The sequence below is a fragment of the Sciurus carolinensis genome, chromosome 17 (genome assembly GCF_902686445.1).
Source record: "Sciurus carolinensis chromosome 17, mSciCar1.2, whole genome shotgun sequence".
In the NCBI taxonomy this organism is placed as follows: Eukaryota; Metazoa; Chordata; class Mammalia; order Rodentia; family Sciuridae; genus Sciurus; species Sciurus carolinensis.
Window position 1 is genome coordinate 24,946,923 of NC_062229.1, and position 22,127 is coordinate 24,969,049.

The 22,127-nt window shown below is 47.0% G+C and overlaps 1 protein-coding gene across 1 annotated transcript; it reads right to left on the minus strand.

Annotated features, from left to right (window-relative positions):
* Positions 1–1,684: 1,684 nt before the first annotated feature.
* On the minus strand, positions 1,685–12,210 carry Ccr9 (C-C motif chemokine receptor 9). Its single transcript, XM_047531973.1, has 3 exons — positions 12,155–12,210; positions 5,905–5,948; positions 1,685–3,530 (listed from the first exon to the last, which is right to left on the minus strand). Exons 2-3 carry the CDS (start codon positions 5,923–5,925, stop codon positions 2,442–2,444), a joined length of 1,110 nt encoding a protein of 369 aa, XP_047387929.1. The 5' UTR covers positions 5,926–5,948; positions 12,155–12,210; the 3' UTR covers positions 1,685–2,441.
* Between the last annotated feature and the right edge of the window lie 9,917 nt (positions 12,211–22,127).

The window sequence follows — 22,127 nt, forward strand, 5'->3', positions numbered from 1 at the left end:
GTATATTTCCAAGAAGCACTGAACCGGGAATCCAGCTTCCTCATAGATTTCCTCCTGCTGTCTCTCCCAATATTTATTTAACGATTATCCTGTTACAAAATCAAGTTGAATTAGAATATAAAATTCAAATTTATGCTATCATTTTATCAGTCCCATTTGTGTGACCATTTAAAAAGGTAGGTGCTTTTCAACACAGAATATTTTAAAACTTTTAAAACATGACACGGTCACAGCGCATCTTTCATCCTACACTGAAACCAGGTTAGATCTGGGAGAGTCCAACAGTGACCGCCAGGTCCTAGAAGAAGTTCTCGGAGCTCGGCCTGGTCGCTGTGCGTGAGGGGCAAGATGGCGCTCCTACTCCTTGTTTGTTGCCACGTCTCTGATCTTACAAACCACAGGGGGAAACGCAGAGCCCCTACATTTTTTCCCAACTAAGGTACATTAACCAAATTCTTATTTACCGTAAAACTCCGACTATGTCTCCAGCACAGTGTCCTGTAGGGAACTCTAGGCCACAAGTATGGAGTCAACAAAACGGTCAGGGCTCAGCCCTTCCTCTTCCCACCCCTCCCCCACCTCAGCACCCCAGGCCCCATGACAGGGTGTGAGAACCTTAGTGTCAAAGAGGCATCGAAGGGAAAGCCCAACTCCACCGTGGTCTGCACACCTCAACTTCCAGTGCTCTTCAGGTACGGCTTGTGTTTCTTGCTTATTCTTCCAAGATCCTGGAAAGGGAAGATACCCAAGTCTTCCCCTGGGAAAGATGGCTGGTTGTGTGGTTGGCTCTGTCCTTAATCTGACCTGGGAAAAGCCCTCGTCCCTTTGGCTATGGAGGCGGTGCCCCTTGTCCTGGGGCTCCTGTGGATGTGCCCGTCCCAGGCCTACGCTCCCTTGCCACTAAAGGCCCCCACACAGGCAGCCGGTGGATGGGCGAGGGTGGCCCTAGAACTTCCAGATTCTTCTCTCTGTATGTTCACTATTACATGCTTTAGACGTGGACAGGCAGAAGAAGGATAATATGGCAAAGTCCGTTGATTTCGTGTCCCCTTTGGGAAGGAATGGTGTCAGAACTGAAACCAGAGCCATCTACAGTGGCCTGGGGAGGTCAGACACTTCCCCTGGAGAAAGTGGCAAAGCCAGGGTGGTTTGTGGTGCTAGTCCAATGGTCCTCCTTGGAAAACCCCATCTGACTGACTCAGGAAAATCTGGGAAGTGTGTTTGGCCAGAGGAGAGAGAAAAACTCTTCAGCCAAGATGGTTTTAAGGTATTCAGAGATTTTATTTCCTCACCCAATCCCTTCTTCTTTACGCCCATTACATGTCTATTTGCTCTTTAGTTATACACACTTAATATATTGAGACAGGCTAAAGCAAGTGGTAATGAATATCGTAAAAAGACATTAAAAAACATTTTTCAATATGTACAATGTTTTCAAGTGTGATAAATTTGTCAAATAGGGAAAAGAAAGACGCAAAAGAAAAGTGAGTTGTATTACACCTTTTTCAGTCTAATCTCTAAATCTTTTTAAATGTTGGCTCTATGGAGTGAGAAAGGAGAGGCAGATTCCCTTCCAGAAGCCTCAGAAGGAAGAAGAGCAAAGAGCCAGCCCACCTGACAGGGAGCAGACAGGGTGGACCTGTCACAAGTGCCACTTGGCTGACCTACCTGCCACCAAGCCAGGGCTGGCTCCCACTAATCCAGACTGTCAACCTCCCTGCTCAGGCCATGAGTGGACCAGCTGAATCTTCACCTGGATCAACCCCTAGGCAAGTCACAGAACCTCTACCAGGACACACAAATGACTCAGAAGTCAACAGACTCTGAAAAACCTCCTTCTGGTCTGGTCAGTTGTCCAGGGGGCTCACTGACCAGTCCTGCAGATAAATTTTAAAACAGGAACAAGGACCCTCCCTGGCCCTGAAGGGATCAAGGAGACCAAGGGAGAATTAGGTCTGAGAATGTTTGGAAAGATTCAAGGTCAAGAATCTGTAAGATCTGGCTCAAAACCAGGAAGGAAATTTCCCGAAGATGGGAGCTTTCACAAAACCTTCTGCCTGTGTGGACTGTGGTAGTGACCAGCGCTCCTTTGTCCCCTTTTGAAAGCCACAGCAATCCACAGAGCCCTAGAAAATCCAGCACCTGCTCCAGAGGTGAACTGCATTAATACTCAGCCAAGCACAAAGCCAGGGTGGGCCTCATTGCTGGTCACTAATCCTCCCCTGAAAACTGCAGTTATTTCACATGAGGGTCAGTCAGTGACCTTCTGGAATAGTCAGTTTTGAAAACTCTGGTTTGGCACACTTATTCAGATCCAGTTCCTTTCGGAGATTATTTTTTCTCATTTCCTTCTTATTCTTTGATTTCTCCCTGGCCCAAACAGTGGGTAAACTGTGACTTGTTACTTCCAAAAGGACCGTCTGCCTCAGAGAGAGGCTCCCTCACAGGGACAGTGCCCCAGAGGTGGTCTCCAGTAACATGGATGACAGTTTCAAGCTTCCCTCTCTCCTCGTAAACGAAACCCACTGGGCCTGGCTAATGCAACCCAAGTTCTTCAGGGTCTTCACGAGATCCCGGCGGAATCTCTCACCCACAAAAACATAGAGAACGGGGTTGAGGCAACTATGGAAGAAGGCCATGACCTGGGTGACCTGGAAGCAGATGTCAATGTTGGTCGAGATGGCACAATTGGAAATGAACCTGGCGTACGCATCTACGGTCTGCACCAACAGAACACAGTTGTAGGGAAACTGAGATAAGGCAAAGACAGTGAGGACAGTGATGGTCACCCTGAGGGCCTTGTGCTTGGACGACTTCTTGGCTTGCATCAGGGTGTGAATGATAATGGTGTAGCAGCAAGCCATGACTATAAAGGGCAGGAAGAACCCCAGGATGACCTCCAGGGTCAAGACAGCTAACTTCAGCCTGATACTGTCGTCCCTAGGGTAGACCATGGTGCAGACAGTGAGGCCAGATTCCCTCTTGACCTGGCTGTACAGGATTTCCGGGATGCAGAGCGTGGCCGCCACCACCCAGACGCTCAAGCAAACCATTTTGCTGTACAGAAGCCTTTTCTGCCGCCAGGTCTGGGCTTTCGTGGCCTGAGCAATGGCGATGTACCTGTCCACACTGATGCACATGATCAGCAACACGCAGCTGTAGAAGTTCATCTTGTACATGCCATTGACGACCTTGCACATGAAGGTCTGGAACTTCCACTGGTCAGCAGCGGCGCCCGCCCAGAAGGGAAGAGTCATGAGAAAGAGAAGGTCAGCAATTGCCAAATTCAAAAGGAACGTGTCGGTCATGGTCTTCACTCTGGTGCAGTACCAGTAAACGAGGATGACCAGACTGTTGCCCAAGGTGCCCATGATGAACACGAGCCAGTACAAGGGGGGGAGGAAATAGCTGGCAAACTGCCTGACGTTGCTCTTCTTGCAGAAGAGCTCGGTGAAGTTGAAGTTCATGTAGTCGTCCATGGAAGAAGTGGACTCGTAGCTGTAGTCATCAGGAATATTAGGGAAAAGGCTCTGCAGGAGGACACAAGATGGCATTAGGTTAAGGATGATCTTTTGAAGGTCGTGTCTGATGGCAAAGACGTGGACCACTTGACCTTTCCAATGCCAAGAAAATCTCTGGTAAGGAAAAAACGTGGATGTGTAGCAAGTAGGAATTTTGAGGACACCTTCTTGGGTTGTGCTGTGGTTTGGACATGACGTGAGTATGCCCCCCAAAGGTTCACGTGTTGGAATAAGGGACCCCAATGTGGTGGTGGCGAGGTGCTAGAACCTTTAAGAAGTAGAGTCTAGTAAAAGGTGATTAAGTCATGGGGGCATCGCCCTCAGGACAGATTATTGTAGTTCTCCTGAGACCCCAGTAGTTCCTGCAGGCTAATAGCAGCAGGTTGTTATAAAAAGAGTAGGGCTGTCCCTGAATTCCTCTTGCTTCCTGTCTTACTGTGTGAGCATTCATTCCCTCTGCCATGTGCTCCCACCATGAGGCCATCTGCCATGATGTGATGTAGTCAAAGACCTTCATCAGGGGCTGAACCAATGTGGACATTCAGCCTCCAAAACTGGGAGCGAAGTAAACTCCTTTTCTTTTCATATTACCTAGCATCCAGTATTTTGTTATAGCAACAGAAAACTGGCCAATACTGGTGGTGATATTTATTCATCAAATGTTTATTGAGCACCCACAGCAAGTTACTGTGCTAGGTGCTAAAGATACAGTGGTAGATAAGTCAGGCATGATTCCCACTCTCATGAAATTTGCCTTATTTATGAAAGATAAGCAAACTTTAATAAGCTGCATTGCAAATGCTCTGATTGGGTAGAAATGAATGTGTCAAGACCACTGATGGACCATTCATTCAACTGTGTGAATGATTGTGATTGTGTGATTGTCCCTTCTTCCACCTATTCCACTTCACCCCCACCACACGCACACACACACACACACACACACACACAAAGGTCAGCAGGGGCTCTTAAATGGGTCACAGCACCCTGAGTTTCCTCAAAGTTCCAGAAGCACCAACACACACAACACCCTTAACACCTACATGCACACAGACATACGTAGTCATTTTGTCTCAACTGCACACACACAAGCATCATGACCTGCTATATAATGTTCAGGGTCCCTTGCTAAAAAGTTAAGAATTTCAAGGCAGTAAGCATTAAGTCACATAAGCCATACTTCCAAACATAGGGTCCCTGCATGACCACATGGGTCACATGCCCAGGAAACTGGCTCTGACATGTGCACACATGATACACACATGTATCTGCACACTTCCATGTGTATAAACAAACCTACCCCATGCTCACACACATGCGTATGCACCTAGGCACCTGTGAATATATAAATATAAATGTCCATATCTAGACATATTTGCACATACACGTGTCTCATTACACTCTCCGTGTGTTCCCCACCCAGAAGCCATTCTAGAACCCCTGCTAGGGAAAAGGAAATAAGGGTTGGAATGGATGTTGGCAGATGTCTGCCACCAAATCTTTCCATCCCACACTGAGAGAGTAATAAATCCAGTGAGACCTGGATTTTAGTGCCTCTGGTGTCTGTCCACGGGTGCTCAGCACCCCTCAAGGGCTCTGTCAGTTTGCTTAAGACCTTGAGCCTTTGTTCAACTCTCCTAACCTCGGTTTCCTCATCTGTAAACAGGGCTCTGCCTTTACTGTGAGGCTGAAGGCTCATGGGGCATCTGGGGTGGGGGATGTGACTGGCACTGCATGAGCTCAGAAAGGTGGCCACAGGATGTTGCGGCTACTTTTGACCCAGTGCAAGAGCCAGAGTCACAGAGATACCATTTTCATCCCTTTATCTGGTGCTGGTCCTCTGACCATGGATGGTCATCACTGGGGTACACTCTTCCTAAGGGAGGTCACTTTTCAGAGTTTGGCTATTTTCCAAGATTCCAAATAAGAAAACCAAGTGATTGATAGTCCAAGAAGCAGCCCTGGCTCTGTTTCCTGAGCCTCATCTTCCTCATGCAAGAAACACCAGTAATGTACCCACCATAGAAATTTCTAAAAAAAAAAATATGCAATGGATTCTCCCTTGTTCTCTTCTGTCTGAGTTTCCAAATAGATACATGGAACTAAGCCCATCCTACTTAAAGATCATAAAAATGCTTAACTATTAATAAAAGCTAAAATCAATTTTTCCTCTGTCTTGAAAACATACCCGCCAAACCTGACTGTTTGCAAAACCCTCCATGCTGGACAACAACCTACGTGATGATGGGCATTGCTGGGCAGAGATTTTACTCTAGGAAACCCCACAGGGAAACCTTTCCCTCACAATGAACTCCCTCCCACATCCCCAAAAAGGGAAGCCCAAGGTGCAATTGGAGGCCCTTTTTGGCCTGGCTGTACTCACTGCGAATTCTGTGGGAGTCATGGTGAGTCAGGCCAATGCTCCTTCTAGAAAGAGAAGACGAAAATCAAAAAGAGGGCTGGCTTGTAAATATGTGATAGTAACCAGATGCCAAAATCATGGAGATTAGATATTGAACCTGTTCATGCTCAGGGACAAAAGGTTCCAAGCCACAGAGTTCATGTGACTCTAATAACAAGTCAAACATTCTGAATTTCAGGACCATCTCAGGTGAACAGAGAAATGGAAGAAACCTCATTCGAAGCTGTCATTTACATCTTTGGCTCTGATAGTCACCTGATACTAGTATTTGCTTCCTTTTCACTTAAACAATAACTAGCACATCTGCCATCCATGAATGAGGAACTACGAGGGAGCGCTCCATCTTTCCAGCCTATTCTTTTTACGTTAGTTCCTTTTCTCCTGATTCAACTTCTCTGTCAAGTCCTGTTTTGCTTGATGATGTCACTAAAGACACTAGAGAATCAACAGCTTGACTTTCATCAAGGAAGGAGTCTGCCCCTGCACCAGGCCTTGCCTTTTACACTCTTAGTGAGTATGTGTCAAAGAAATGTGTCCCATGCCACACTCCAAGGTTCTAGAAGAAAATTCCCTTCCATAAAACCCAACATTAAACTGTTGGCTTCTTTTCCATAGCAACACCATGGTCCATTCTGCTTCTCTGAAGTACAGGGGTTTCCCATATATACAGCATGGTACAACCACTTTGGAAAACAGTTTCTTAAAAAGTTAAACATGCACTTACCACCCCATTCCCAAGTCTTTACCTAAGAAAAATGCAAGTATATGTCCTCAAAACATCTTGCACATGAATGTTCACAGTAGCTTTATTCATATTAGCCAGGAACCAGAAACAGCCTGAATATCCATGAAGTAGTAAACTGTGGGATATCCACTCATCAGAAGAAGGAATAAAAGATTGAGTCACACAGCAAAACATGGATGAATCTCAAAATAATTATGCTAATTAAAGAGGCTAGACCCACAAAAGTACAAGCTATGTGATTCTACTTCTATAAAACTCTAGAGATGCAAACCAATCTACAGTGATAGGAAGCAGTTCAGCGATTCCTGGTTAGAGAGAGGAGGGAAGGGCGAGGGAGGGCAAGAGGACAGACAGGCACAAGGTGCATGAAGAATCCTCCAGGGGACAGTGAACATGGCTTCACGGGTGCAAGCCCTCAGCAGGACACATTCTGCTCTTCAAATATTTGCAGTTCACTGTTACTGCACCTCAGTACAGCTGGTAAGAGTGAAAAGGAAAACAAGCAAGGTCTGATGGAAATGTTCTGGTTTGCTGCACTAACCGGTAGTCTTTGGCCGTCAGCAGCTGGGGGAGGGCAGTCTGGACTTCCTCTGGGCACTTTTCTGCCAGCAGCTGCTCAGTGTGCCCTGAAGGCCTTGTGCTGTGATCCCAGAACTGAGGGAACCACATGAAGTCATGTTTTTAAAAAATTAGATTAGATTAGATAATATGATAGGTAGATGGATAGATGGAATGACAGGTGATAAATAAATAGAGTAGATAACAGAAAGGATTGATGGATACATAGATACACAGAATGATGAATGACTAATAAATAGAATAGATGATAGATGATGGATACAAATGGATATCAATCATAAGTAGATAAATGGAATAGATGGTAGAGAGAGAATGAGGCAAAGGACTGAAGGATAGATAGATGATACATAGAATGGCAGGTAAAAAGAATGGATTTAATAAATAGGATGGATGGATAGATAGATAGATAGATAGATAGATAGATAGATAGATAGATAGATAGTCTGTTTCCCATACATATTTCCTGGTTCTTTCTCCCTAGAAGACCTAAAACCAATGACATGCAGTAAAATGAACACCTAGTACCCTGATCTTGGTTTCTAAATATCTTTCTCCAACAAAAATAATCAAGGCTCCTTGGAGAAATGTCTGATTCAAGAGCTGAGACAGGGAAACTCCCAGGTGAGCCTGGAGCTGTTTTTTGACCCAGAAAGCAAGAATGTGCCCAAAGGACCACGAGGACTTGTCAAAGGACATAGGAGTCAACACAGCGGGACTCCGACTAGCCAAATCTGAGGTAACTGGAGCATCAAATCAATGACAGTAATGAAGCCAGCACATTCAATAAGATGAGAATCAAAAATAGTAAAAATAAATGAATGAATAAATAATCAGGAAGAAGAGAAAGCTCTTCTTGTGATGCCGACTAACAAATACAGAAGGAAAAAGGGAATTAGAAAATCATCAGTGGAAAATGAAATAAATAAGGGAGCATTTGACAAGGAACAGGACATTACCTCTTCAAGACTCACCCCCAAAGTTACATGTTGAGTACAAATGGAAGAACAGTAACTGTACAGCAGAGAAACCCAGAGGATACCAACCTGAGCCAGTCTTCAAACCCAACACCACACGCATCCTAAAGTGACTAAATGTCAACCTAGCCAGGCACTGTGGTGTACGCTCGTAATGCCAGCAGCTTGGGAGGCTGAGTAAAATCAGATGATCCCAAAAAACCAAAGATCACGTGTTCTCTCTGAAATGCAGGGAAGAATAGAAGTTCGTTGAATTAGACAAAGGGTAATGAAGGGAAGGGAGGAAGAATGAGAATAGGAAAGACAGTAGAATGAATCAGACATCACTTTCCTATGTTCATATATGAATATACGACCAGTGAAACTCCACATCATGTATACCACAAGAATGGGATCCTAATTAGAATAAGGTCTACTGCATGTATGTATGTCAAAATACACTCTACTGTCATGTATATCTAAAAAGAACAAATTTTTAAAAAAGAAGTCCCTCAAGCAGAAAGACAGCCACTTTGGAGCTGAGAAGTACCCCTTTTTCTTTTTTATCCCCAAGATAAAAAGTGCCTAGTTGAGTTTGGAAGACCCCAACTCAGCAAACTTAACTTCATTGGAACTTGTGAACAGGGAGATTGGTTTTCGAAGCATGAGTTAGAAAACACTCCATGAATTTCTAGAACCTATGGCTCATTCTCACCTCTATTTTCCTTGCATGAAGAGCGTACATAATTATTAGACAACACCTGAGAAAAATTCTCTAAGATAGACGCCACAAGAGGAAAAAGACTGCGGTTATAGTTGGTTTTAGGTGAAAATAGCCGCCGTGAGGAGTGTAAATTTGCGTGACAGCTTGGAGAGTTTAGCCCCATCTGTCAAAACTGACAAAGCACAACACCTCTGACTCAGCAGATCATCTGCTGGGAATTTTCTCTGTTCTTACAAAAGAACATAAACACACAAGTATCCAATTGTAGGTTGCAGCATTTTCTTGCAGAACAGAAAAACCTGAAACAACCTTAAAATCCAGAAGTCGATATATTAAGATACATCCATTGGATAAACCACACTGGGCCAATAAGAAGAGAAAGGCACACCTCAAGCTGATAGAAAAGAAGCCATCAAAGACATTAGATTAAAAATGCAAAGTATAGGAGACTGCATTTTAGAAAACATGTAGAAGAAGACACACTTTGCTGCTGAGCAGTACAGAAGTTTTTCTGGAAAGATCCTGACCCATGCTGAGAAGGGCAAAGAAAGATCTCCATCTTTTTCTTTTAGATCTGGCACGTACTGAAGTGTTTTACCAAGTGTATGAGATTTTATTTTAAGAGCTATCATAAAAATAACTTGTCAGTTTAAAAAAAAAAAATAAAAGGCAGCCAGCACTCTTCCGTTGGGTACACCTGTTTACAAAACTCAGACAAAGAGGAACTGCAGGCTGCTCCCTGCCATGGGAAGCAGCCGGTCCCCACTCAGCCAAAACTGCTCATTAAAATTGAGGAAATTGCAAATTTGAAATCCTACACTCGCTTTTGATAAAGGTATACCTTCCTTCCATTATAGATGTGCTTCTGGCTCATGGACATTTTAGAGAAAGCCAAAGAGTCCAAAGAAAACACATTTCTCTCTAAACCTTCCATCTAAAGACGGAAGCCTTGACAGTTTAAACCGATCTCTCTTTACTCGTTGTCGGGAAACTTTTCAGATATTTTATCCCCCTGACTGCAAAGTCTCAGAGCTTGCTTTCACTTTCTTCTTGTGCCTGAGGAGGAAAAAAATAGCAGAGGGGGAAAATCCCACATTTGACCAAACACACTGAGAGCGAGGAATCTGTCAACGGTCGACCAGGAGCAAACAGGCGTTAGACTCAGCGCTGCCCCTTCTCTCCCCTCTCTGTTCACCGAGGCCTGGTTGTGGGCACTGAGTCTGCAAAGCCTGCCCATGTTTCACAGCAGAGTGGAGTGAGCTGGGCGGAGGGAGCACATTGGACCAGGAAGCCCCCCTCTACCTCTCGGTCCATCCCTTTCTGTCCTTGGGATCTTGACAAGAAGTGATATGCCTTGCGGAGCCTTGCTTTTCCCATCTGTAAAATGGGGGTGGTGAGGGCCAGGCCTACGCCCGGGGCTTTGGCAGGGCCAAGTGCAGTGCCGGGTGTGGTGGGGGAGCGTACAGAGCACTCTGCTCCCCACAACTCCCGTGGTCCGTGAGCCTTGAGCACCTGATGCTCTCACCCGCCTAAAAGCCCTGTGCGAGACACGATCCCCGTCATGTTCAAGTGCAGCGCGTGGGTCAAGGCTGCACATGGCAAGAGGAGTAAATGCTCGGAGCTCCTGCAGGAATGCAGAGGAAGGATCCATGGCTCCAGCACTGGAGAGGATCCGGGAGGGCTTCCTGAGGAGGAGACGTTTTGGCTGACCCTTGAAGGCTGAAGAGCATGGGGGCAGGCAGTGAGGGGCGGGGGGCATGTTGCTGCGGGGCAGGTATGGAAGTTGGGAAGTGGGGGTTCTGGGCAGGACCTGGGAGGCAGAGGAAAGGAAGAGCGCTGTCAACTGTGAAGAGGCTACTGGGAGAGTGAGCCTGGAATCCATTCTTATCGGCCATGATTTTCATATTCTCTACTGTCCTCAAGTAACCAACACGAAAATCGCATGGCATCGCCGTGCACAGCGCCCCCAGCCCAAGCCTCAGCCCTCACAGGAGCCTTTGGATGCCCCTCTCACAGGATCAGGATGCAGATCCGAACTCTGATTTTCGTCCAATTTGCTACACAAAAGCCAAATCACATCTTGCACTCTTTTGTGTAGCTCTGCTTTTTTTTTTCCCCCCTCCCTTCACTGGGGTGGGGGCTCCGAGCCATCTCTCAGGGTGTGTCACTCACCAACCGAAGCCTGGCACCCACCACCCACCCAGCATGTACTGCCCTGGGCCCAGGTGCAGGGTGCAGGTGAGGGGGCTTCAGGACAGGTGGACAGACGTCAGAAGAAGGGGGCTCTGAAGCTCCAGGTGCCGTAATGCAGAGCTAACGGGTCATTTGGCAAAGGCTCCCTCAGGCCTGAACATTCCCAGGTCAGTCTCCTGGACAGGCACCCTGCACGGGCTGTTCAGGGAGCCAGCTGAACTGCCGTGCTGCGTGCGCTGGAAAGGACCAGCCAGGCCCATGGACGAGTGATCTAAAATAACTACTTTATTTCCTGAATATAAAAGAGTATTTTCACAATGCACAAATAAATTCCCCCAAATGCAAAATATATAGTGAAAATAATAAAAACCCTTCAATCACCTTTTCCAAGTTTAGCCATTGCTGACTTTCTGAGACACCTCCTCTCAGACGGTTCCACCTTGTGCACACACACACTTAGCAGAAAGGAGATCAGACCATGCTTGTAATTTTCTGTCTTGCTTTTTAATTAACTCTCCATGCTAATTCAACTCAGAGCGTCACGGACTGAGTGGCCGTCAATTGCTGTGCGGCCTGGATTGGCCAGAACTCGTTCAATCCTCCCCTTGGTATCAAGAGACTTGTTTCCAGTGTCTCACTGCTACCAAGAATCCTTCCATGGAGCAGTGTCTCCGACTCAAGGACCTCAGAGGGGTTTCATTGTCCCAGTCGCTGGTCACCTTCTTGTCACCTGTTCCCAGCACCCACTTCTCCTTCAAGGTCCCCCTCACAAACTGCCTTGAACCTGCGCTTCACGTGCGTGGGTGCGAGGAGCGATTTCGTTACTCACCCTACAAGCAGCCGGGCCAGGCGACACCAATTCGCCTTTGCCTCCCTGGGAGTTTCTAGCAAAGTGCATGACGCCTGTGACCACTGAGCAAACCAGGGCAAGCCTGGGATTTGGAAGCCTTTGTGGCCCTGCACCACCAAGGACACGGGTGAAGTGGGGCAGAGGAGGAGGAAGACGGCGCTACTCACCGAGAGGGGAAGTGCAGAAGCTCTGGGACGGGAAGGCAGGCTCCACGGCGCTGGCGTCTTTCTGCAGGGATGTAGGGCAGGCCTTCTGTGAGTTCTGAGCAGGCAGCTGTCGGATAAAAACACCAAAAGGAAGCCAGGCCACCCCTGCCTGTGTTGTCACTGGTGGGGTAGCCCAGGAGGGAGGGAGTCACCTGCTGTACGTAGCTCCCAGCAATCAGCACAGTCAATCATTTGCAACCAGAAATGAGAAGCTGAGAAGCACTGGGAAAGAAAAAGCCATCTCTGAAGACACACAGACCAAGGGTCTAAGAGCAGGGTGTCTTGGTGATACCAGCTGCATGTGCTTGGTGGCCACTACAGTGGACAGTGCAGATAGTAAACATTTCCCTCATCACTGAGCGCTCTGTTGCATGGTGCTACTTTAGAAAGTCGGATACGTGCCGGGTACAGTGGCCCAGGCCTGAAATCCCAGCAACTCGGGAGGCTGAGGCAGGAGGATCGAAAGTTCGAGGCCAGCCCGGGCAACTTTGCGAGATCCTTTCCCAAAATAAAATAAAAAGGACTGGGGATGTGACTCAGGAGTAAAGCAACTCTAGGCTCAAGCCCCAGTACCAAATAAGAATAAAAGAGAAAAAAAAAGTAAGAAAGGTGCTTATGTGATACGTGACTAGGAACACAGTATGCTGGGCAGCCACAAGCACCTTGAAATTGGGGACAAATGCCGGAAGATTTCATGCAACAAGTCCACTCACACTAATACCTTTATTAATCATGGGTGTTTTGATAAAATTTTGAAAAAGGCTACACATACAAACGTCATGTTTTTGCTGAGGCTCACACGTGAAGTCTTCACATCCATGACCCTTCTGGGGCCTCCGACCCCGCTACAATTGGAGATTCCCTGACATCTTTGTAACAAAAACCTCTTTTTAATATTTATTCTGCAGATGGGGGGGACACGGCTCTCTTTCCTCTTTTCAGTGTATTTATCATCTTATGGATTCAGCAATGCTCTCCAACACAATGGTCCTCCCAGATGCGTAGCTCATTAATCACCACCAGTTTGCAGAACAAAGGAATGCATACCGTGCCTTGGGTTTATTTCTGAATGGAAAAAGACCAACAAATAGCCCAGACGAGAGGCAGAGTCCTCAACAGTAAGAACGAAAGAAATGATTCATCAGCCTGCAGGGAACGATGGTATGAGTGAGCTGTGAAATTCCCTTAGCTCGCTGCACACTCGTTGAGCATCAACAGTGTTTAAAACGGTACCTGAGCCGGATGTAGTGGCACACACTTGTAATCCCAGCGACGCAGGAGGGTCAAGAGTTGAAAGCCAGCCTTACCAACTGTCTCAAAATAAAAAGTAAAAAGGGCTGGGGATGTGGCTCAGTGGTGAAGCACCCCTGAGTTCAATCCCTGGCTCCAAAACAATACCCACAACAACAACGAAAAAAAACTAGTGCATAATTAAGAATCGGTGAGATGCTCTGCTTGGCAATAGCGACAGAAAAGGAAAGAGTGATGGAGGTAAAAGTTTTCCTTATCTGACTTCCCTGCTGCCCATGGACAGGTCAGCAGTGAACTGGCCTCTCCTGTCGGGCTGCAAGCTGGACAGCGTCCAGCAGGTGAGACAAGGACCCCTGCTCCTGCCTCAGTCCAGGAAGATGCTGTGCTCCTCAGTCCAGGTGCCTCTTCACCAGGTAAGAGCACCCCAAGCAGATCCTGCTTGCCTCCCTGACAGTTGGATAGGGGCTGCTGGGACAAAGGGAGGCCACGGAGCCGCCAGGGAAGAGGAGAAGGTGATCGATGCCTCGGTGGGTTCCCAAGGCCCAACGAGGTGGGGAGACTTAGGTGACCTCAAGTTCTAACACCCCTGGGTCCTCTCCTGGGATGCAGAGAGGAGTCATGAGGCTGGGAAGAGGCAAAGGACTTCCTAGAGAGAACTTCCGATACTCAGAGGAACCCAGGGCAAACGCGAGGCCTCTGGTTGGCATTGCAGGGAAGCCTCCGTCCTCTGTTGCCTTTGCTGGTTTCTTTCTTAGCATCTGGAATCCAGAGCGGGCTTGACTGCACGTGGTTGCTATCTCCTTTTATGCGGGGCTTGTCTCTCTTTTCATTCTCAACCTGACCCGGGTGGGTTCCCGAGGGCAGAGTAATGCGTGCATTCCCTCTGGGTCCCAGGCCAGCATTTGTGCCTACCTTCATGAGGGGCATCCAGGGGATGGTTGTGGAACAGAAACTGCAGCCCCCAGCCTACGATTCTCTGAGGGAGGACAGCCACACGCTGCCCGAGCTGCAGAGGCCAGGAGGATGCAGAGTCTAGATTTCCTCTTGTGTGTTCTCATATACTGAGTGTCTAACACAGTCTCTGGCATAGGAGAAATTAGTTTTGCTTTAGTTCTCTACTTTCTCTTTAGATCTCTACTCTTCTTTCCCCACAAATCCATGAGGATAGATACCAGGTGAACCTTGGCCTTGGTTGGAGCCCAGCAGCACATTTTAGAAGCTGATTAAAGATGTCCCAGATAAACTAATGGGAAAATAAAACGAACCTGGTGTAAGTCCTGGGAAATCGGGAGCTGAGCTGCCCGAGAGAGCTCTCTGCAGTGGTACAAATGTTCTGTATCTATGCTCTTCAACGAGCAGCCTCTTGGAGTTAACAAGCACTTAATCTGCAGTTAGTATGACTGACAGCTGGTCTTTTCAAAATTGCATTGATTGCAGTTGGTTTACGTTTACATTTACATGTAACTGGTCAGTACAGCTAGTGGCCATCCCAGCAGATCCTGCAGGTCTGGACGGGCGCACCTTTCATTCACCCATGTTTCTACCTTAGCAATGGCCTTGAGGGCTCACTTGATGACCTAAGCCGGAGCAGCTGGCCGGGGACCAAGCTGCTGTGATCTGCATAGGTTGAAGGGGACTCAAGGTGAGTGCCACCTCCCTAGGAACATCAAAGCCAGGGCAGGCTTCAACTACACTGACTTTTCTAAACTTTTAAATTCCTTAAATTCCTCATGCTTTGAGGGTAGCAGTGAAAATCCCTAAAAAGAAAAGAAAAAGGAGAAAGGAATGGGTTTTGCCAGATTCTGTTACCCTGAATCACTGCTGAAGGTTGGGCTGCCGGAGAGAAGGCAGGTGTGGGAGACGGGGGCTGTAGTAGGAACAGAAGGGTGCCGAGACACAGGGCCAAGGGACTAAGGGGCTGGCAGGTGGCGGATGCTTTCCCAGGCAGCTCTGAGGGGACTGACTAGCAGTGAGGCGCTTAGCATTGCGCATACGTGGTCCAGGGGCTGAAGGGAAGGAGTTGAAAAGTGGTGAGATGGGTGTGGGTTAAGGGTTCAGCGGCTGCGGCTGCCAAGGTTGCTGCAGAATGCAGGCTAAAAGGGAAAGAGATGTCATTCTCACCTCCTAGGTTTTGGGTTTGCAGCAAGTGAATCATGAGACCCGTTGTGGGATTTGTGATTTTATCTGCCTCTTCTAATCATGATAAAAGCGATTAAGCCTTCAGTTTTCACGCATTTTATCTCATCGGGAAACCTCATTTGAGTTCATCGTTCAATACCGCTGTTCCGAGAGGCAGGACATAGCAGGAAATAGAGCAGATAATACTAAACAGTGAGAATGCTCCTCAGAGACTCTAGCCAGTGACTGGGGGGTCAGGAGAGGGCTCACTAAGAGGTATGTTATTTAAGACCTCAATACAAGAAGTTCCCATAAATACACGATTAGAGTAACTGTTCCCAACAGAGGGTGGCACTGACATGTCCTGGGCTAAGAAAGACCAACCTGGGGGGTCAGAAAGGTGTGAGGGGCAGCCAGAGAAGCAGGAGGCACCCAACCTTTTGGGATCCAATGCCAGGGGCGTGGAAAGCTACTACTACTGAAGAGATTTTAAGTAGGCGACGGTAGGATCTAATTTTCATTTTTCATAGCTCACTGGCTAATGCTCCTGAAGCTACTGAACATGCCCGAGGTTTCTATGCAGCCACCAGAACAAACTGCCTAGATTAGAACTTCCCCTCAGCCAGGCTGCCCAGAGGCCAGGTCACAGCCTGTGGAGAGGCCCCAGGGAGCATTTGAGCATCAGTACCCCTCTCTCCTGGAAGGAGCCACCAGTGTGAACTGCAGGAAGGACGCCCAATACACATAGAGACGTGCCACAGGTCGTCGTATTTTTTTAAGAGATTTTTTTGTTTTTTTAAAGCAGTGTTAGGTTCACGGCCAAAACGGAGCAGAAGGTTCCGAGCTCCCACAGGCACGTCACAGCCCCCTCAACGTCACACCCTGCTCCAGAGTATGCATTTGGTACGCTCCATGCTTTCCATCACCCAAGTCTGAAGTGCACACTGGGATTCACGCTTGGCACGAGCACTTTATGGGTGGAGGCAAATACATCTCGACACGCACAAGCCATAATAGGACCATACCCTGCTTCCCTGCCCTGAAAGTCCTCTGTCCTCCACCTGCCATCCCTCTGTTCCCCCTAAGCCTTGGCCACCACCAACCCTCTTACCATCTCCATAGTTTTTTATTTTCTAGAATGTCATAGAGTTGGAAAGACAGCTGGCATCACAGAGTATGGAGCCTTTCCAGATTGGCTTCTTCCCCTCAGCCACATGCAGTTACCTCTCTGCATGTCTCTTCATGGCTTGAGGGCTTGTGATTTTGTGTGCGTGCTGAATGACCATCCGTCGTCTCTACGTCTCCGGTTTATCCATTCACCCGCTGAAGGGCATCTTGGTTGCTCCCTAGCTTGGCGGCTGTGTGTGAAGCTGCTGTAGACATTACCCTGCAGGTGTTTTGCCTGGACATAAATTTTCTGCCCCTCTGGGTAAATGGCAAGGGGCACAACTGCTGGATCGCATGGTAGGAGTTTTGTGAGAAGCTGTCAAACCATCTTCCAAAGTGCCTGTGCTGTTCCACGTTCCCATCAGCAATAAAGGAGAGCTCCTGTCTCTCCACGTCCTGGCCAGCATTCGGTGTCGTGTGTTTGAATCTGGGTCATTCTAACGGGTGTGCGGGACCATTTTTGTTTGAATCCGTATTTCCCTAAAGACGTACGATGTCGAATGTCTCCTCATGTGTCTCTTTGCTCTGTGTGTATCTTTTCCTGGGAGGAGGATCATAAGGTCCTTTACCCATTTTTCAAACAAGTTGCTCATTTTTTTTTGGTTACATTTTAAGAGTTCTTGGTATATCTTGGAAAATAATCCATTATCAGATGTGTTTTTGCAAAAATTTTCCCCAGTCTGTGTTTCTTTCCTTGTACCCCTGAGAGTGTCTTTTACAGAGCAGGAGTTTTGATTCTCATATGTCCTGCTGGTCGATTATTTCTTTCACGGGTGGCGTCTCTGGTGTCCTATCTAACGTGTCATCACCCAATGTGAAATCACGTACACGTTCTCCTGTGTTGTCTTCTGGGAGTTTTATAGTTTTGCATTTCACACTGTGACATTCTAAGTTGATTTTGGGAAGAGTGAAGGGTCTGTTTCTCCTTCGTTTTGCATGAGGACGTCCTGTTGTTCCCGCTCCCCTTGTTGCAGGAATTCTTTCCTCGGTGCGTTGCCTCTGCCCCTCTGTCAAAGATCAGCTGGTTGCACTGTGTGGGTCTCCTGGACTTTCTATTTTATTCCATGAATCTATCTATTATTTCACCAATACCTTGCCATCTCATGATTCCTGACACTTTTTTAACTTCAGGACCTTACATAACCCCCCAAAATCAGACCATGCCGTGTTTCACTCTCTTTTCCCACAAGAAATGTAAATTAAAAATGGCCTCCACAGCCTCACCCCGCCCCTGTTTCCACAGCACCGACCCTCAGCCTGGCCCTGCCACCTGGTGCATTGATACTTGATCTTTTTTTTTTTTTTTTTTTAAAGCCGAGTTCCAGAGCTGGTGTTTTTTAAAAAGTCAGAAATTTTCCACAGCATCAAAATAGCTGTGTCAAAATGTCCTCAGCTTCAAAATGGCCACATCAAAACCACCACATCAAAAGGCTGGGTCCCGACTATGGAGGCCCAGAGCAGAGCTTCTTGGTGGGGACAGTTGACCTGAGGTCAGGGCCACTGTGTATCTGATTCACAGTCACACGCCCGCTCAAGCCCACAGTCACTGAGTGAGCCTCTTACCCACTGGATGGTGGCTGCAGGGGATGAATGAAGCCAGAATTAAGGACAGGTAGTTAGTGTAGAAATAGGGAATCGGGTCAATTCGAGGAAATGAAGCCATGAAGCCATCTGCCCCTGGAAGAATGGAATGTCAAGGATCTCGGGAGCCCATTGATGACCAAATTTACCTGCCTTTATCAAGGACTGCAAACAAGGAGCTGCTAATTAATGCCCCCTGGGCCCTTGCCTGCCTGAGTCACCCTGGCCCTCTCCCTGCCCATGGCTTCTCACTTAATGCAAAACCAGGCCTAGTCATGTAGGCAGGAAGGAGAGAAATAAGGGAGAAGAGAACTGGAGAACAAAAGAGACTTTAACCTATAAAAGATGGAGGGTGCGCTCACTTCTTGGGACTTTTAGAACATCAGCCATGGCCTCCTCCTTCCTGCCGGGAGAAGGCTGTATTATTCCCTTTAAATAAACCTGCTTCATCTGCTTGCCTTGGCTGCTTCTCTAGTGTTCAATCTTCAACATTAGAAGGAGCAGAACTCGTCACCGGTAAACGGCGGTATCATTAAGACCCCTCGATAGAGTTCTTGAGACTGTTTCTGATATTTCAAAATCGCTGAGAGGGTGGATTCTAGATGTTCTCACCACCCAGGCGCACAGAGTGATAAGTAGGCGGAGTGATAGATAGGCCCCTTACCGTCGTTGACTATTTCTACAGGGTACACATGATTAAAGCATCATGTACAACGTGACCCATGCAAACATGTAATCATCGCTTGCTAGTTGAAAATAATAAATAAAATAAGGTATGCTTTAAAAAAGAAAGAGGCCCTCACAGGCTTCATCTTACTCATGGGGTTCCAGCTTAGAAACAGCCCGGTGTCTGATATTCGCCACATTTGGGAAAAACACAGAGCGGGGGGAGAAAAAACCCAAAGACAAAGGCATCTAGGAGCCTTCCCCAACTGGGTTCTACATCAGAAAGAGGGCAGGAATCTAGCCAAAGGAGATCCTTTGAGGAGAAAAAAGCAAAGAGCATATAAAAGGTTCTGAGAAGCCCTGCAGGAAATCTTCAACCCCACCACCCCTGCCCAGGCCCCCTTAGCAGGTTAAATTTGGAGTCTGTTTTTCAGTGCTGTCTAGTATTCCGTTCCACATATCCCAGGCTGTAGCCGTTCACCACCACCCTGCCAGCCCACGCTTTCCCGGTTCTCCAACAGGCATCCATGAAGACTCCTTTCCCTGTGCCTGAGAGTGTAATGGGTAACAGCCCCAGATCTGTCCTGAGAATTGGACAGAGTTCTGACTGGGGAAGGGAGAGTTCACCTCCCCTTTGTAGTCTGCCCACCTTCAGGGAACCTGATTCACACCATTCACCCCTACTTTTCGGATGGAAAATGACTTCCCCTAGGAATCTAACTACTCCTTGGAAGTGTGAACACCCCAGTGGAGCCTCTGGCCCCAAGCTAGGGATTTATGGAAGGCCTTATAAGAGGAGCCAGTCCTTCCTCTTACCATCCCACTCGGCTTCTGTAAACATGCTTCCCACTAGAAACCACGGGCACAACCATGTATCTTTTAGACTAGAAAATGTATGACACGAGATAGCCTCTAGGTGTTATGAAAAACCGGTGACACTCGGAATTTGGAGTCTGCTCTCCTCTGGGCCCGCCAGCGTAAAATAAAGTTTGGAATTCTTTTCCAAAGTGTGAAATGCTGCTTGCTGCTCCTCCCGTCTGTCCCTGCATGGAGAGTACCTAAGAAAAGCCGTGGCTTCCGCCCCTGCCGTCCAGGGGGCTTTGCAGAGAGTCTGGGGAAGGGTAGCCCTTCTGTTCCTTCCTCCTGCCACTACCCCAGCACCGTCCATCCTTCCTTCCTTCCTGCTGGCAGCAAAGACTGAGCTCTCTTCTCTTTCTGTTTTAAGGTTCCTACCATTTATGCAAGTTCTTGAATTTTCCCCACCGCCACCCCCCAGGAATGGCCAAAGAAGAACAGCCAGGATCGCAGGCTCCTGGGCTTTGGTGTGGAAGCACCCCTTCCTCTGCAAACCTGGGAGAGACACGTTCCTTATCAGTAAAATGGGTCAATACTCCCTGCTTCAAAGAGCTAATGCAGGAAGGCACCAGGCCAGCTCTGGAGCCATGTGACAGATGCTCATGAGAGGCAGTCTCTACTGAACTGTCCTTACACTGTCACGGTGGTGTTAGGTAGGTTCTGCTCAGCTCTATGTCTACTGACAGGGTGGTCTTTGCCTCAGAGCCTCAACTTCCCGTTCTGTAAAATGGGGACACTGATATCTGTTCCCTAGGGTTGCTGACAGAGTTGCTATCTCAGATTCCAAAAAAAAGCAACAAAACTGGTCCTTTTGTTTTATTAAAAGATTTCATTTCTAAGAGAAATCCAATCAATGACCAATGCAGGAATGTCATTCAAATTCAACCAAATTAAAGCTCTTCTCCCTCTCTTACTCTGTGCTATGCTTTGGAACTGGAATGTCCCCCAAAGGCCCATGGTCCCCAGCCTACAGTGCTACAGGAGGCAGTGGAGCCTGTAGGAGGCGGAGCCCAGTGGGAGGAAGTGAGGTCACTGGGGGTGTGCCCTTGAAAGGGATATGGGGATCCAGTCCCTTCTTCCCTCTTTCTCTCTTGGTTTCCCAGCTGCAATGAGGGGTACAGAACACCCCTGCCACACTCTTCCGCCATGATGAACTGGGCTGCCACAGGCCCAATCCATGCCAAGTGACCATGGATTGAAACCTCTAAAACTGTGAGCAAAAATATACCTTTCCTCTCCTCTGAAGTTGATTCTCTCAGGTATTTTGTCACAGTGATAGAAAACTGACTAGCATGCCTGGCTTTGCCTTTTTAACAATCCTTCTTAAAAGTTCCCAATCCTCTAAGAGGTCCATGCTTGTGTCCCTCAACATGAATAAACTTGGGCTTCTTTTCTCCAGCAAGGGAAAAAAGAAATAAAATTTCTGAACATCAAGCACATGCCAACAGCATTATAAATCTCACCTTAGTTAAATCCAGTAATAAGTCTACAAAACAGAGAGTTCCTCCTTTTGAAAGACTAGGAGACCACATCTCTGAGCAGCTAACTGAATTTCCTAAGAGTACCCAAAAGTGGGTAGTTGGGATGCAAATCTAAGTGTGACTAATTTCAAAAGCCATAAACTTTTCCCTTCCTCTTCCTGCTTATAATTCATATCCTCCAAGGAGACACTTTGTTCTACAAATCTAAATTTTTATATTAGGGTATTTCTTTACCCAGAGAACCAAAAAGTGGATCAAACTAAAACCAACAAATAACATTGGTACAGTATTTCACAATTTGCAGAATAATTTTCACACATGTTTAATCTTCGGAATAATCATGGAAAATAGATAGTTTCATATTAATGTTATATGGCAATGAAATTGAAACTCAAAGAGTTCTAGAGATTTATCCAAGATCACACAGTTAGTAAGTGGTAGAGCCAGAACTTGAATCCAGACTGAATTCAAAATTCTGCTCCTCTCCCATTACCTCAGTTGGCCATCCCACCTCCCAAATAAGAGAAACACATTAGCATTTATAATTGGTATGTTCGTTTGTTCATTCATTCACTCACCCAAAGCTGATTTAGCACCAGACACTTCTAAATTTGGGGAACACAGTTATAAAGAAAATAGATAAGAGCATACGCCAGTAGAACTCACATTCAAAGGAAGGGACGGAGAGGAGAAATAGAGACAGAAGAGAAAGACAGTTAATAAGGTAATATTAGATAGTGATAAGGACTCGAAAGGAAATAAGCAGGGTGTATCAGTCAGCTCTTGCTGCATAACAAACTACTCCAAAATTCAAC

Excerpts from the sequence above, each read along its gene's own strand:
- Ccr9 (XM_047531973.1), bottom strand. The coding sequence starts at position 5,925 with ATGACTCCCACAGAATTCGCA. Across the intron at positions 3,531-5,904 it reads TGACTCCCACAGAATTCGCA|AGCCTTTTCCCTAATATTCC; the intron begins GTGAGTACAGCC and ends GTCCTCCTGCAG.